Source organism: Colletotrichum truncatum (assembly GCF_014235925.2).
Source record: "Colletotrichum truncatum strain CMES1059 chromosome Unknown Contig_0004, whole genome shotgun sequence".
Lineage (NCBI taxonomy): Eukaryota > Fungi > Ascomycota > Sordariomycetes > Glomerellales > Glomerellaceae > Colletotrichum > Colletotrichum truncatum.
Window position 1 is genome coordinate 1,279,458 of NW_027222401.1, and position 14,689 is coordinate 1,294,146.

Here is a 14,689-nt window from a genome sequence, read left to right on the forward strand (position 1 = left end):
CCCATTTTAACCTGTTTTTATTACTCTTTCCACAGACAGATAATCAAACTTCCATCACACCTTGAGAAGAACTCCTCTTCATGCGCCCTTAGTAGTATCTCTACAATCTTAATAGCTTAACCCTGCTCACACAAGCCTCTCCCTACTATCACAAAAGTCTAGATTCATAGCTCAGCCCAAATCCATAAACTTACCACAGGCAAATAAACGACAGCGAGATTGCCTATGAAGAGGCTAAGAGTAACTTCTTACTTATTTTCTATCTCGTCATCAAAAACCGTTGGAACGAATGCGGCTTATGAGCTCTAGGTCGTTTCATGATGCCCAAATGCCAACGCGCAAGATCAAACCATCAACTGAATGAAGGGCTTTGTCGTTGCTTACAAGTGCATTTCCCGCCACTTCTTATCAGGTACCACTGACCTCATTTCCGCCTAGTGCGGGGTAAGGTCAATAAGAGTTGCTGTATCGGTAGACTTATCAAATCATTTTCTGAGATTCATAATATATCTCCGGTACGTCAAAGATTTCAGCTTTCACTATGCAAACATGCATCAAAAAAACTCGTGCAAGATTCGCCACCAAATCTTTTCCAATTGACTCCGCTTTATCAAAGTACATAACCTCTAGGATGCCTGAATCCGTTCGTGAAAGCAATATGACGGTCAAAGATACGGTTTAAAAGTGGTATTTATTCCCAAAAGAATGAGAAAAATAGATTCATGATACAAACAATTTAGCCGATTTGAACTGTATGGAGAACGCGTATACATAAAATCTTTACACAGATGTTTTGTGCTTGCTCCAATTTAGCCGTTGCAACAGCAGCGGCGTTGACAAGACGATAATCAATCATACTCTTCCAGTCGTCTCTCTAAACTAAATGCGCAACCACAGGACGGTTTGTGCTGTTCGTGATAGTCGGGTATGCTCTAATCAAACCAGAGAGCCATGAGTTGCTGAACCTTGCTGTTGTTCACTCCCTCACAAGCCCGATGTTGGCAAGTTCAAACACTGTTTCACGATGGGCTCAATCATGTCTACCGGCTTGGAGATTTTAGATTGGCAATTGGTAAGGGGCGGGCTGCTGTTCATTCTTGGTCGTAATGGGACTGGATTCGCAACAGTGTCCGCATTGCGAGGCCTGGACGAAAGCCCCCACTGGGACCGCACGTAGGGAAGAGGAATTCCCGAGGACGTGGAATGATCTTAAGTATGAGGTAACGGAGATTGAACTATCATTTTCTAGCCTGCAAGATCATTTTGGATTGGCATAGCTGCCAATCAATCGATTAGTCTTCCGTAACATCCGAGCTAATCTGGTTCTTTACGTGAGCTAATCTCATGAAATCAAATCCACAATACAAGCTTGGTTCCTACCCCAGGCCGGCTGTTCAACAACACCAACTTAAACTTACGTACGGAGTACGGATAGTTTAATCGGTGGCGCAGTGTATTTATCCGCACGTCGTCGTGGCAGCCAATTATTTCCCACCAATGAAGCCAAGCCCAGCGCTGCAATACAACCTTCCAAAGGGTCTCCCCCGCAATCCAAGAATTGCCCTGTCCACTTCTCCACGCTGATCTCCCATCGCTTTGGTGCGCCAAAACGCTTGACTGCAAGTTGCGATAGGCAGTCCCACGGGTTCGGTGGTCTTTTCCGACCCGCGCGGGGTTATAGTCACTTGATGACAGCATATTTTCCGAGTTCGTTGCGATCAATATGAGAGATAATGTATATCCTAGTGCAATACTTTACTTTAACTTTTCCGTCTGATGGCCATTCACCCGAAAAGTGGGAATGCCTTCAGGAGCTCCACTTGGAACACATCGGCAAGGGTGCATTCGCTGAAATGCTGAAGCCTTTAAGATGGTAATAGTAGCCGCCTCCAGTGGCTCGCCTTTTAGGGAAACTTTGCTTGACGGGATTCGGATAGCGTTGTTGCATCGCAGCTTTGACGTGTTTTGAAATCATGCGCCTCTCACGATCATTCGCTCTGTTTGCGGCTGTCACCGGCGTGCTCTCCTACGCGGTGGAGCTGCCAGCCGGCGTCCCGAGATCTCTGTCGGAGTTCCGAGACAAGCATCCTTATACACCCCCAGCTACTGGGTGTGGACGCAAGAACATCCAAATACGCGCTTCTCAGAACGACACGGATGACGTCTCTGAGGAGTTCCGCAAGGGTCTTGAAGAGGCTAACAATGGTGGCACGCTGTACTTGCCCAAGGGGAAGACCTTCGTTATTGCCAAAGCGCTGGATTTAACCTTCCTCAACGACGTCCACGTTCGTCTTGAGGGAGAAATCAAGGTAGAGCCTGCCATCAAACAGCATTCAAGCACATGGCACTAACACATCGGATCTAGTTCACCAATGACGTCGCGTACTGGCAGGTATGCTCTGTCCCAACGAACACCTTTCTGCCTACATTGCATAGTATTAACCATCGTTTGCAGGAAAATGCCTTCACGCATCCCTTCCAGGTAAGGCCTTGCTTTTGCTATTGAAACTCTGCGCTTAGCTAACCTTAATCACAAGAAATCCATCATGTTCTGTAAGACCACCAACCCTGGTGATAAACCGCTCAACTAACGCTTCATAAGGGAAGTGGGGTGGAAAAGACATCAAGATTTACGGTGACGGTGTCATCAATGGACAGGGGTTTGTATTTCCATTCTTCGCCGCTTATCGCTTACTTTGACTAAAGTTTTCAAACAGTCAACGCTGGTGGAACGAATTCAACGCTGGTATTGGATCGTAAGTAGTCACCCCTATCGATGGGTATTCTCGTACTAACCAACATTAGGATCTTGGTGAGATCATTCTACTCTTAATGATCCTGCCCTCAATCTAACATGCCCCAGAACCCCGATAACAAGTACCTCCGACCAATTCTCTTCTACGTGGAGAATACTACCAACTTGGAGGTTAATGGTATTCACATGAAGGACTCTCCTTGCTGGACTAACTTCATTGTCGGATGTAAGTAGATGTGACCTCATGACTAGGCTTCATCTGTAGCCATTCGTCATTTTCATGGAACTAACCAAACTCTCAGCGAGCAACATCCAGTATAAAGATGTTATCGCCACTGCTATTACAAACAACGGTAGCATTATTCCCAAGAACACTGATTTCTTCGACTCCTTGGATGTGCAAGATGTCCGGATTGAGCGTGTCTGGGTCAACATCGACGATGACTGCTTCTCCCCGAAGTCCAACAACACCAACCTTTACGTCAACACCATGTACTGCAATGGTATGCGAAAGTCACAGGATTCTTGCTTTTTCTTTTTTCCTTATGCTAACTATCCTAATTCACTAGGCACCCACGGTCAGGTAAGAAAAAGATAAAATATGTTGGCGAGAATAACCTAACAGTACTTTCAGTCTATCGGATCTCTAGGCCAGTACCCTGGCGAGATGTCTTTTGTCAAGGACGTCCACATCGAGAATGTGTGGATGTTGAACGGAGACGTAAGTATTAGCCGGTGCTTTCGATTGATATGTAGCTAACGAGGGTTAAGTACTCTGGCGCCCGTATTAAGACATGGGCTGGACCGAACGTCGGCTACGGCTACGTTGAGAACATTACATACAAGTAAGTCACCTTGTTTGAAAGATTCCACAGCGAATGTATCTAACATTAATGTACAGGAACTTCTGGCTTGCAAGAATGGACTACGGAATTATTCTTGATTCTTGCTACTTCAACGTAAGACAACGTCTTGATTACCATGAATATTCTACACTTGAAAGCATCGAGCAGTACTGACACATCGCAGATCAACGAGACAACCTGTGAACAGTACCCGTCAGGCATGAACGTCTCCAACGTCTTGTTTGAGAACTTCACAGGCTACACGAGCGGCATATACGGTAACGCCGTAGCCAAGCTGACTTGCTCGACAAACCCGGACGCTGTGTGTCACAACATCAAGGTCAAGAACTTCAACGTCACAAGTCCCTGCGGTGGCGATCCAGTCATCATCTGCGATGGAATTGATGGTGGAATCGACGTTCCATGCGTAAGCATCGACAGTGACGAGGCAAAGGCCGCTTTGGCAGCCAAGTGCCAGACACCGCTTGCCCCGATTGATACGAAGCCTTGGTAGCCTCGGATTTTCACAGGGATTCCAGGACCATAAAAATCACTTCGGATATGGCGGGAACGACTTTATCAAGATCTATTAAATTTTTTTTTAAAAAAAAAAGTAGTTACTATGACATTAGGCTACGTCTCAAATATGAAGTCCTTCTTAGCGCACTTGTTGTATGTACGGCGGATATGATGTTGATTCTCTGACTTGCGCCTGATACTCAGGCCTTATCACCCTGCTGCTTACGAGCACCGTCCGTCAACAAAGGCTTGACTGGAGTAAGACCGGTTGAGGTAACAGCAGGAAGGGCTCCCCGAGTAGTAGTAGCAGTAGTAGTAGTCGTACTAGACTGAGGCTCGTCAATCAGTTCTTCACTCGGATCTACCGTCAGATCGGAGGCATAAAGCTCATGAGCGACCACGTTAGTGGAAGCAGGTTCGCCGTTCTCGCCCAGATGAACCCCGAGGGTAGGCGATGCAGTTTTGGTGGGGGGAGGAAGGTGGTTGTCTGCCGCAGGGACGACACTGTTGACAACGAAGAATATGGTCGCGCCTTTCTCCGGAAGAAGCCCGTTGGGCCCGGACCGTGCCTCGTACCAGGAGCCGTTGTTGTAGATGTGTGCAATGCTGATGTACTGTTCCTGTTCGTCGGGGCCGGCTTGCCAGACGGAATAGACCTTTGACGAGGCGCCCATATCGCTGCCATCGGGGTTTTTGCACTCGACCCAGTCCTGTTGAATGTAGACAGGACTGCATACAACACTAAAAGCTGGTGCGCCGAGTGGGTAGTTCTTGGGACCTTCGAGATTGAATGTTGCGCTGCAGCCTCCAGGAGAGCAGCCCCATTGGTACTTGGTAGCAGTCCATTTCGAGGTGTCTTGACGTTTGATGGCGACGGCGGAAGCACCGACCGCGAATAAGGAGATAATGCCAGCAATTCGGCTGCTGCGAACCATTTCGAAAGATTTCAAACTCAAAGATATGGAAAATGGGTTCTGTTTGGGTTGAAGAGATTGTAGTAGGAATCGTTTGTCGGTGCAGATATGAGGTGCCTTTTGTTCGTGGAGAGGCACGTGGTTGCTTCTTCAAGTGAGACAACGAACGGTTGCGGGGGTGGTGAGACGGAAGCGGCGATTAGGGTGGTATAGCCTTTTGTTAGATCTCAGGATTACCTGGTTTAATGTAAGGTTCAGTGTGTTTGGGTGATCGGGATTTAAGAACCCATAATATATCTTGATTTGGATTCTACAGGATCTGAACCTGGCTTTATGGGAGGCGCCACTCACACTCCTTTTGTGCATGTCCTAGAACAAGTGCAGAGCTAAAATTGGATGTCTTGGAAATTCTCGTATCGCACGGCAGGCCGAAAGGGATCTGCAGTTGGTGATGTAAACGTTCTCTTTTTGCTCGGTTTTGTCGACAAACAGATGTCCGGACGCGGTGTTACGTCTGCCGTTTTTGGCAGGGCTCATCGGATATGGCTTCGTTCCACAAAGGGGGACCAATCGAACAGCAAAGGATTGGGTAAGACGTCGCCCATGTTCTGGGTAAAAAATCATCAAAGGGCTGGTCTAGAGCAAACAATAGCTAGCTCATGAACTAAATGGCTTTTCCAGCCTCCTCCGGTTTGTCCGTGTAAGCAGCGTGGCAAGCAAGCGTGGTGGAGCAAGTGCCATGCTGTGAGACATTGGGAAGAGTTACAGCGTCCAATGGAGCGCTACGGGCCGTGGGCCTACAGTACAGTACTCTCCAAATCCATGAGCGGCTTATTCTCTAGAATGTAGTCTTGGGTCGGATCTACAATTGGTCTTGCGCCTCTTGCAAAAGCCAAAGAGAAGCGTCGTGGCGTGTGCTGAAAACGGACATCGGCAAGCGCTCTAGACGTTACCTCTTCCTGGTCTAGAATCAACCGGGCACCATGAGAACTGATTCCTCTGCTTTATGTTAATATGTTAATTTGGGTGGTTATTTTGGATCCTGCGATAAGTTTTGCGAAGTAAATAGCGATTGGAACTACTCAAACCAACTGACATCTAGCTAGCTGCAACCGGCGTTCCCTGGGATGCTTCGACAACGTTGCAAGACTAGGCTACCACAGTTTGCCAAATTGTACAAAGCCATCAGCCTTTTTCTTTTCTTTCATTTGTCTTTTGCCTCCCTTTTTCCCTGTGCACATAATAGAATCAATATTTTCAGCGGTGTTTAGGGGACCTCTCAAATTGGTGGTCTTTCTGTCTTTATTAACGGTTCTACTACTGAGGCAAAGTTTACAGACGCCTCAACCACCATCTTACCGTCTAATCCGCGCAGCATGCCGCCACACAGCAACACATGGCAACGCCGTCGGGTCCTCTTCTCGTAGGCTGACGAGGACTGCAGTAAATAGCCTTCTAACTAGCTCGCTATTAGCATTGTTCTCTAACCATCGCCATGGTGACTCGTCAGCATTCAAGCGGTTATTTCCGTAAAGATTTGTTGCTAAACCTAATGCAAAGTTTTCATGACAACTAACCAACAACTTACAAATCATATGCTATTCCACCTTCGCTTCTCCATGTTGAGGATTGATACGCGGAGGACTTTTTTTCCCGCGAGAATCATCATACTTCTAAACTCTGCCTTCGGTCCTCATGGCGATAACATGAACACAACTCAAGGTATTTCGAAAGCTAAAGTATGAAAACTTATGGTAAGTTGTGTGTTTCGTCTGTGAATGAATGTTATTTCTTTCTTTCTTTCCTTTTCTTTTTATTATCATTGGTAGTCTCGTACTGCCATCATCGACTTAAGAGGTAACAATGGTACGTAGGTCGTGGCTTGGTGACATTATCACGTTGTAGCAATGTGAGTTGTAAAAAGTCTCGGTAAACATCTCAACGTTTCTATTTAAGCCCTTGATTTAGATACAAGCTTCTCTAGTGCGGCTACAGCCTCTTGTTTACTCCTTTTTTCGATAAGGCTCTTGGTAATATTGTCTTGTTCCGACTCTGGCGCCATGCCCTCATTTCTCGGTGGGTTGTTGTCAAGATTGGTGGGAAAAGGGTATCCGTTACCAACCGCAGCCAAAAAGGACTTGATCTCATCGCTCATACCCTGTTCTTCGTAGGCTTTCAAAACGTGGTCCCATGTCGTCTCTACTAATGGCACCGCATCAACCGACTCCATCGGCTTGCCAAAAGCACTACTGATTTGAAGAAGGTTTGCCATCCGATAAACATTGTCAGACTTGTTCTCTCCCGCGGCATGAAAAAGCGCAGGGTTGAAGAAGAGTCCGTCACCCAACTCCAAGGGTAAAGCGACATAGTTCTTCAAGAAGTACTCGTTGAATTCCGGTCGACGATAGGCCATATATCCGGGCTCAAATGTTTGGCTGAAAGGCAGCAGACGCGTTGGTCCGCTCTCGATCGGAACATCCGAGTGGGCAACAGCACCCTGTAGCGTCAACAATTGACTGGCAATCTGCATCGCGCGGGGAATCCGCGATGAAGCTTCGGCCGTCTGGAAGCCAACATGATAATCTCGGTGGCAAACTTGCGGCGTGGCTCCCGGCTTCGTGTTGTTAACCTGCGCGGTAATGCGATAGCCCGGCCCCAACCATGCGCTAGATATCAGGCCGAGATATGGGTTCGAATAATATTTGACGAATGACTCGGGGTCTGTAAGGCCATGCTTGCTGAAAGAGTTCCAGATCCGATCGTTTTTACCAGCACTGGCAAAATGGTCGCCTTTTGCCGAGCCAGACTTTTTCTCCTCCTCTATTATAGAGGCGAACGCGGCGTTCACGGCCTCAATCAGGCCTCTGTCGTGGAAGAGGTTTTTAGTAACGAATACTCCGGGACCTGAGATGAGGATGCGGTACCACTCGTCTTGGAGGGCACTCCGCTGATCTTCGTCGAGACTGGAATACTGCGGAAGGTGGTACACTGGAATGTTCTGCTCTATGGATGTGGCCAAAGGGTAATCCTCTGGTCTAACCTGCTGGGAGCAGACAGTTCTGAAGGAGTCTAAGGCCGATGCCTCAGAAAGAGAGAATAGACGTGCAGATGATGGATGGGAATGCTGAGTTCCGCTCGTCTGGGCGTTTCGACTGGTCATTTTGCTTTTTTTCCTCGGCTACGTACGGTAACGAATGCGAGTTTTAGGCGTAGTATGAAACGGAATTGTAAGGAAGTTAAATCTATTTAGCTGTGAGGAATGGATGCGCGGGGTACTTTATATGGCATTATGGTGGATTTCTCCACACATCGATAGCCTACGTCAAGTCTCTGCCCATCAAGCATGTATACCACAAGCCCCAAAAAGGTGAAATCAGGCTGTTCACATGGACTCTCAATGACTTGAAAGTCATCTTCGTATCTGGCAGAGTCTAGAAAGGGAATCATTTGGCGACGTCAAGAAGGGTAGAGGATCCCCTCCTCCCGGCCAAAATTGCCTAGTTAAGTTCCGCACGGAGCCGGGTCTTGGTGGGCCCACCCGAACCTGCCCTCTACAATCTTGTTCTCGGCGCAGCGGCAGCCGTACAGATCGAAACATCATGATCTATGAGTTCAAATTCGGAAATTATTATGATATTCGGTATGAAGTGCTTGACATATCTCATGTTTGACTGAATCATCCATGCCATCAGGTGGGGGCTTCGGGATTTGGTTTCCGATCAGCCTATTGGAAACACAGGAATGGGTTAGGCATTAGTTCTCTCGGGCCCTAGTTCCGGAGGGACTAAATAATGCGCTAGAATAGTGAATCTAGGTGAAGAACGTGCATGTCGCTGGTAAAGCTTATGCTTGTCAAGCATACAACTTACAAATTATCATGGACAGTGCGATTTGAGCGGCCCTGCTTGCGGCAGTAAGAATTTGGGTGTCGAGCTGTTGAAGGGTGAATGAGAGATCAACTCCAAAAAGTCGAATCTCTCAACACCATCTTGGGTAGGCACCTAAAAATCCGCTTCAAAGCAAAGTGCACATCATTCAAGTGGACAGGGATTATCTCGCCATCTACGGATACATGGGGCTCTAAGAAGGTTTTGATAGGATAAAATGTGATTTCTGACTTTGTCCAAGTATTCAGTTTCTCGTAGTGTAGCATGTTTGCCTTTTGAAGGTTCAAGAATGGTCAGGTGTTTTGAGATATTTCTATCCTGGCGCCATTTACGGAAGACCAGGTTAACAGTAAAATCAATCGATATTTGGCATCATCTAGTTTTAGGCTGCTGTAAATAGCCGAAGGCAAACTGCCTTTTAATTACGTTTTCATCCCCATTCAAATTCCACTTCAATGCCACAAGATCATGTTCGCGGGTCATATCTTGCCAACTACAGATCTTGCAGATGTCAGGCGTCAGATCGGTCCAAAATCCGCCGATTCAATCTTCGGTAGAGACCCTTCACAGTGCGGGGGGCTTGGCGCAAAACCAGAGCAAGCAACATCTCTGTTCCGGGGTGCATCAGTTGCTTTGTTCCCCAAACTCTAAGATATTTGGAATGTTCGGCACGGTGTGGCCAGCCCTGGCTACTTTGGCTCACTTGTACGGCCAAATGAATAGTGTGTCGATATGCGGTATACCAACATTGAAAACCAATGGTACTGCTAGCTATTTTCTCATAGTTTTCCGTGGTCGTGTCAGTCTTTTATTCTACGTCAGACAAACTCTTGCTCAAGTAAACATTATAATTAAGTTATCTACAGCAGTGCAATTGATGAAGTCACAAAAGAGAATAAAGCTTGCCCGAAGGGTGTACCATTTTTTAAAGCTCAAAACTGTACCAAGTAAACAAACCGAAGATTGCCAACATTTCTCATAGTTTGACAGATAAAAGTTGCACTTGTCTGATTTAGGCACCATCTTCGCCCGCTTCTCGGCGCAAGCGCATAAGCGTCCTCCAGCAGAGCAGAGCCTTAGTGAGTGCCAAAGCCATGTAGTTGCTTTAGCGTCCGCAAGGATCCCTGTTGTCTTTCGGCTCGGCGTTCACGCGCCCCGCGACTAACGCCTATTTCTTGGGGCTACGCCACATGATTAGGTCGTTTAGAGGCCGGTGGGTGGGCCGCTGGACTGGGCAAGAACTTCCCACCGACTTCATTCACACATCACACCCTGGCCCCGTTCAATCCTTCACCTTCTCAACACGGGGGGCGCCATTTGGTAGAAGGATAACATGCCCCAATCATCGAAGCCCGAGACAAGGAGGAGGCACGTTACTACTGCGTGTCTCTCATGCAGAGAAAGTAAGATCAAGGTACAGCCATGAGCCACCAATCCAGGCATACGAGAGCCACACCTTCATATCGGACTGGTTCCATAGGATACTAAAGTTTTCCGACTAATCGTCTGCAGTGCGATGGAGCAACACCATCTTGTTCCAACTGCAAGAACAAAGGACGAGATTGCCGATATCAGGCCGGGGACGATAAACGCAAGTGAGATCTTGCTTCGGTCTCTGTCGCTAGAGGATTGCCACAACTGACGCATGGCAGGCTTTCCTTGCGTGTGGCTGTCGAGCTGCTATCAAGCAGAGTGGATCAGCTTTGCCAATTTATCATCCAGCAGGGTTTCCAACCTCCAAACATGCCTCCAGATGAGGACGAAAGCCTTAATCGGATCCTGGATACTCTGGGGTTATCTAATGTTCAGGTGACGCCAGAGCAAATCATTCAACTGCCTATAGGTCTAGATTCATCACAAGAAACACAACCACCAGCCCCTTTCATTCCCATCGCGACTCCTATGGCACCGCCTGGCCAACTGCCCTCAAACCTCGCTTTGCCCTTCGACACTACTGTGTTTCGTCTGGAGAATGATGGCACTAGCTACGTTCACCCAGCTTGGAGTCAACATCGGGAAGTTGCAGCAAGTAATATGTCAGACTGGGAATGGAGCTCTCCTGGCAATGACGATACCATCGCGCCAAGCGTCAACGTGGCCAGCGTGCGTGCTCCAAGTCATCCATTACTTGGCTCCCATTCAGTAGAAGCTCCATTAAGTGACAATGACGATAGTACATCGGGGACAACAGAAGAGGATCTTCTCAACCAGCTATCGGATAGACTTGGTTCGTTACATATTGGGCCTAACGGGAAAATCTCCTACTTTGGACCAACTTCAAACTTCAGTTTAGTTGAGATGCCTCTTGGGAGTGACGTTTTGGCTGTGGACAGAACCGTACGCAATGATGGCCAAGAACATCTAGACAACATGGGATATGGAAAAACAATACCGCCAGATCTGGAAGAGCACTTGATCAGCCTTTACTTCACATGGCAAGATCCATTCTCGCACATTGTCGATCGAGCCTTGTACGAAGACGCCAAACAGAAATGGTTTGAACGAGAGGAAGATACTCCATACTATTCAGAAGCTCTTAGAAACGCAATGTTTGTCTCCGAATTTCCGTATCGTTTGTACCTTCCATGATCGTTACTAACTGGCGAAAGGTGTTCTCTTGGGGCTGCTTTTGAAGCACGATATCATCCAAGTTTCATAACATTTCCGAAGTCTCTTCCTGAATTCTTTGCCGCACGCGCCAAAACCCTCCTAGAGATTGAGCTTGATTCTCCTTCTATCTCCACAATTCAAGCAATGGCTGTGCTCAGCAGTCACGAAGTGGGAGCGAATAGAGATTCCAGGGGCTGGCTATACAGTGGTACTGCATTTTCTACTTTGTCATGAAACCAAATGACTCGGTGAATAAAGACTGATATCCGTTAGGAATGGCAATTCGCCTTGCTTTCGACTTGGCATTGCACAAGGATATGACGCCTTATGTTGTGAAGGGCGTCTTGACTCCCGCCGAAGCTGAGCTACGCCGAGCCGTCTTTTGGGGCACATACGCAATAGATCAGTAAGATATTCACTGTAAAGTTGAGCTTTATGACCTAACTTTCTGTTTCAGGAGTTTAGGTTATTACAGAGGCCGACCGTTTCGCGTTAGCCTTGACGACATTACAGTTGAGAAGCCCAGAGTAAACACTTCAGAAGTCAAACGTTGGTTTCCATACACTTCACCGAACAGCGACGGCGGTCCTTCGGCAACTCTGGTCGACTTTGTGGAGGATGTCAGCCTTCAAAGGATAGGTTTGTGCGAGATAATGGCGCCGCTTGGCTATACGTTGTGAGATTTCGGTGGTTTTACTCTGTTGTCCTTTTGTGCTTGATAGCTAAGTTTCTTCTCAGATACGGCAACTCTAAAATACCGAAAAACATTCTGCAAGAGAATAACGAAAGACTTGTTTCCAGACTCTTTGTTTGGAAAGAAAACCTGCCCGATGTTTTACAAGTCGATCTCGAGAGTGTCGAAGGAGCCTACCTGCCACATGTCTTGTTACTTCAGTGGGTGTCTTTCCTCCCTGTTTCCGTTTCAACTTTATGATACTCCTTGCTAACTGCTACTTAAACACAGCATGCAATACTATCAAAACGTGATTCATTCGCATAGACCCTGGATGTCGTCTAGCTACCTGCAACCTCAGCCGCCACAAGGCCCAGGCTACATGCACGCGCAACGCATGTGCATCGAGTCCGCCAGCGCGATAGCGAAGCTAATACATATTTACGAGAGGCTTTATTCTCTCCGTCGAGTCAACATCGAAGGTGTTGCCATCATCTTTTCCGCCGCCATCATCCTCATCTTTGCGTCCATATCCCGTCGTCGACACAGGAAGACAGCTGAGATTGTGACACACCTCAGTGTCTGCTTCCGGGCGCTAGAGGAGCTTTCATCTTCGTGGGAGTGCGCTAAAAGGGCCCGCGACTTTCTGTTAATGTTGCAGCGCAAATGGGAGCTACGTTCTCGTCGGCTGAGCAACGCTGCTGGGAAGCTTGAGGCGTCAACGCATGGGGTCAACAAGCCCGTGGACCAGTTGTCGCGTAAACGTGTGCGGACCGAAAGTCCCGCTGGCTCAAGGAGTATCAGTAGCTTCCAAAGCACATCGTCTTCTCGATTGGGAGACCAACCATTCGAGGAGAACAGGGCGGAACAAGAGAGTGCAGACATGGACATGCGGCTTGACCTCGACTGGGTATTGGCCGCCGGGGCACATTCTATACCGGAGGCCTGGGGCAGCTTGGTGCATCCAGACACGCTGTATTTCACTGATCCGAACCTGTAGTAGACCACTTGGCTTGAAAGGTCAACATGATTCAGTTAAACACACATTTTTGCAGCTTTAAAGTTTCCGTGGGCTACGGGTAACCTAGCTGATTGTGAGAGTCCATTGTTCGATGAAATTCCAGAGCCGCTCGCTAGGTACTTGGACATTTTTCTGGCATATAAAGATAGGACTTCTCGCTGGGTAGTCTTCCAAATGCCTCTCTCCCCAGTGCTACTTGCGTGGCGAGCAACCAGTCTACTGTTGAACTTGGAGATCCCCATCGATCATACAGATTCCGTCTGCTATAAGAGAACACTGCGATCGGGATTCTAGGCGTCTACTCCCAGAAATTGAATTAAACCTCTCCCAGATACAACTCAAAGGGTGCTGAAATCCGAGAACGATTTGGTGCAGGTTGCAGTAGAACTGAACGAGCCACTCCGAAAGATCCGTACACGGGCAAAGATGCCGCCAAACATACGGCGAAGGAGCCTTGTTCTCGGACACAGTGTCTAAGTGAGTCGAGTTGCCGACCAAGGATTTCTGAGAGGGACGACGATAAAGGTGTATTGACCGGCGAAGACGTTCGACAAACAATCTCAAGGCTGTTTTCGAGGCATTGTAGATCTTCGGCCCTGAGAATTCTATGGAGATCGGGCCTTCGTTTTCATGTAGCGGACAACACGATTCCAATTAACAACCTGGTTTCGGATGATGAAGTGACTTATTTTTGCCAGCTATGGCCCGTTTTTGTGTAAGTCTAAGGATGGCGGATATCAGTAGTTGTAAGCAAATACGGGTGCTGATATCAGAGATTGTTTCACAAACGTGGCATGGAAGAGATAATCACGTTCCAAGGTCTCTTTGACTTGCTTCAACGGCTTCTTCTTAGCTTACACTAAGCCGGGTTATTGTTGCTTGGTGGCAGTCCCAAACAGCATCCGTCGGATACGTCTTGCCCTTTACCAGCGGAAGATCGTGACACTCGTCGGCATTGTCGTCTGACCGGTCCATGGCGATAACGATGTTGATTTCAAGTATCGAAGCTCTGAACGACAAAGAAGAGGATATTCGACCAATGAATTGAATTCTACTGGTGCTAGAGAAGATATTCGTAGAGAGAAAAGCCAGTTATGTCAATAAGGCTGGTGCTTTCGAAGTGATGCCGCAGCCAGGACTCGTGCTGAGACAGGCAGGTCACCGAAACTATCTGCAGTTGTCAATGGTCCAATACAGAAGAGCTTCGAATTTCGGCGGGCACTCTTGAGGCGTCCAACCTCTGGTAAAAGCCGGTGGCAAGGTGCTTGTGGCGCATAGCAAGCATCTTCATTCGTAGTGCGGGTGTTGAGTAGTTGGTAACCGCCTTCTGCCATTGATCTGCAGAAGAACTCCGGGCAATGTCAAATTCATAACCCACAGCTGTGCAAAGGGCGCCTGATCCCTAACAAAACGGAGATACTGTACTTCAATTGATCTGCGACTAACTTCTGTTACTCCTTTCCTC

The 14,689-nt window shown here is 47.7% G+C and overlaps 4 protein-coding genes across 4 annotated transcripts; 2 read left to right on the forward strand and 2 right to left on the reverse strand.

Annotated features, from left to right (window-relative positions):
- Window positions 1-1,973: 1,973 nt before the first annotated feature.
- Window positions 1,974-4,114, forward strand: CTRU02_207149 (exopolygalacturonase; the record flags this gene model as incomplete). The annotated part of the gene is made up of 11 exons (XM_070204842.1): window positions 1,974-2,309; window positions 2,366-2,392; window positions 2,456-2,498; window positions 2,603-2,660; window positions 2,718-2,756; window positions 2,857-2,981; window positions 3,058-3,275; window positions 3,390-3,476; window positions 3,527-3,600; window positions 3,657-3,714; window positions 3,785-4,114. The coding sequence occupies 11 exons, from the start codon at window positions 1,974-1,976 to the stop codon at window positions 4,112-4,114; spliced, it is 1,395 nt and encodes a 464-aa protein (XP_070061375.1).
- Window positions 4,115-4,319: 205 nt separating this feature from the next.
- CTRU02_207150 (uncharacterized protein) lies at window positions 4,320-5,054 on the reverse strand (the record flags this gene model as incomplete). Its single annotated transcript, XM_070204843.1, has 1 exon — window positions 4,320-5,054. One exon carries the CDS (start codon window positions 5,052-5,054, stop codon window positions 4,320-4,322), a length of 735 nt encoding a protein of 244 aa, XP_070061376.1.
- Window positions 5,055-6,984: 1,930 nt separating this feature from the next.
- On the reverse strand, window positions 6,985-8,193 carry CTRU02_207151 (phytanoyl- dioxygenase family protein; the record flags this gene model as incomplete). The annotated part of the gene is made up of 1 exon (XM_036719466.1): window positions 6,985-8,193. The coding sequence occupies one exon, from the start codon at window positions 8,191-8,193 to the stop codon at window positions 6,985-6,987; it is 1,209 nt and encodes a 402-aa protein (XP_036589173.1).
- A 2,060-nt stretch (window positions 8,194-10,253) lies between these two features.
- CTRU02_207152 (uncharacterized protein) lies at window positions 10,254-13,203 on the forward strand (the record flags this gene model as incomplete). Its single annotated transcript, XM_070204844.1, has 8 exons — window positions 10,254-10,334; window positions 10,433-10,515; window positions 10,573-11,469; window positions 11,530-11,687; window positions 11,804-11,936; window positions 11,988-12,206; window positions 12,269-12,424; window positions 12,495-13,203. The coding sequence occupies 8 exons, from the start codon at window positions 10,254-10,256 to the stop codon at window positions 13,201-13,203; spliced, it is 2,436 nt and encodes an 811-aa protein (XP_070061377.1).
- Window positions 13,204-14,689: the final 1,486 nt, after the last annotated feature.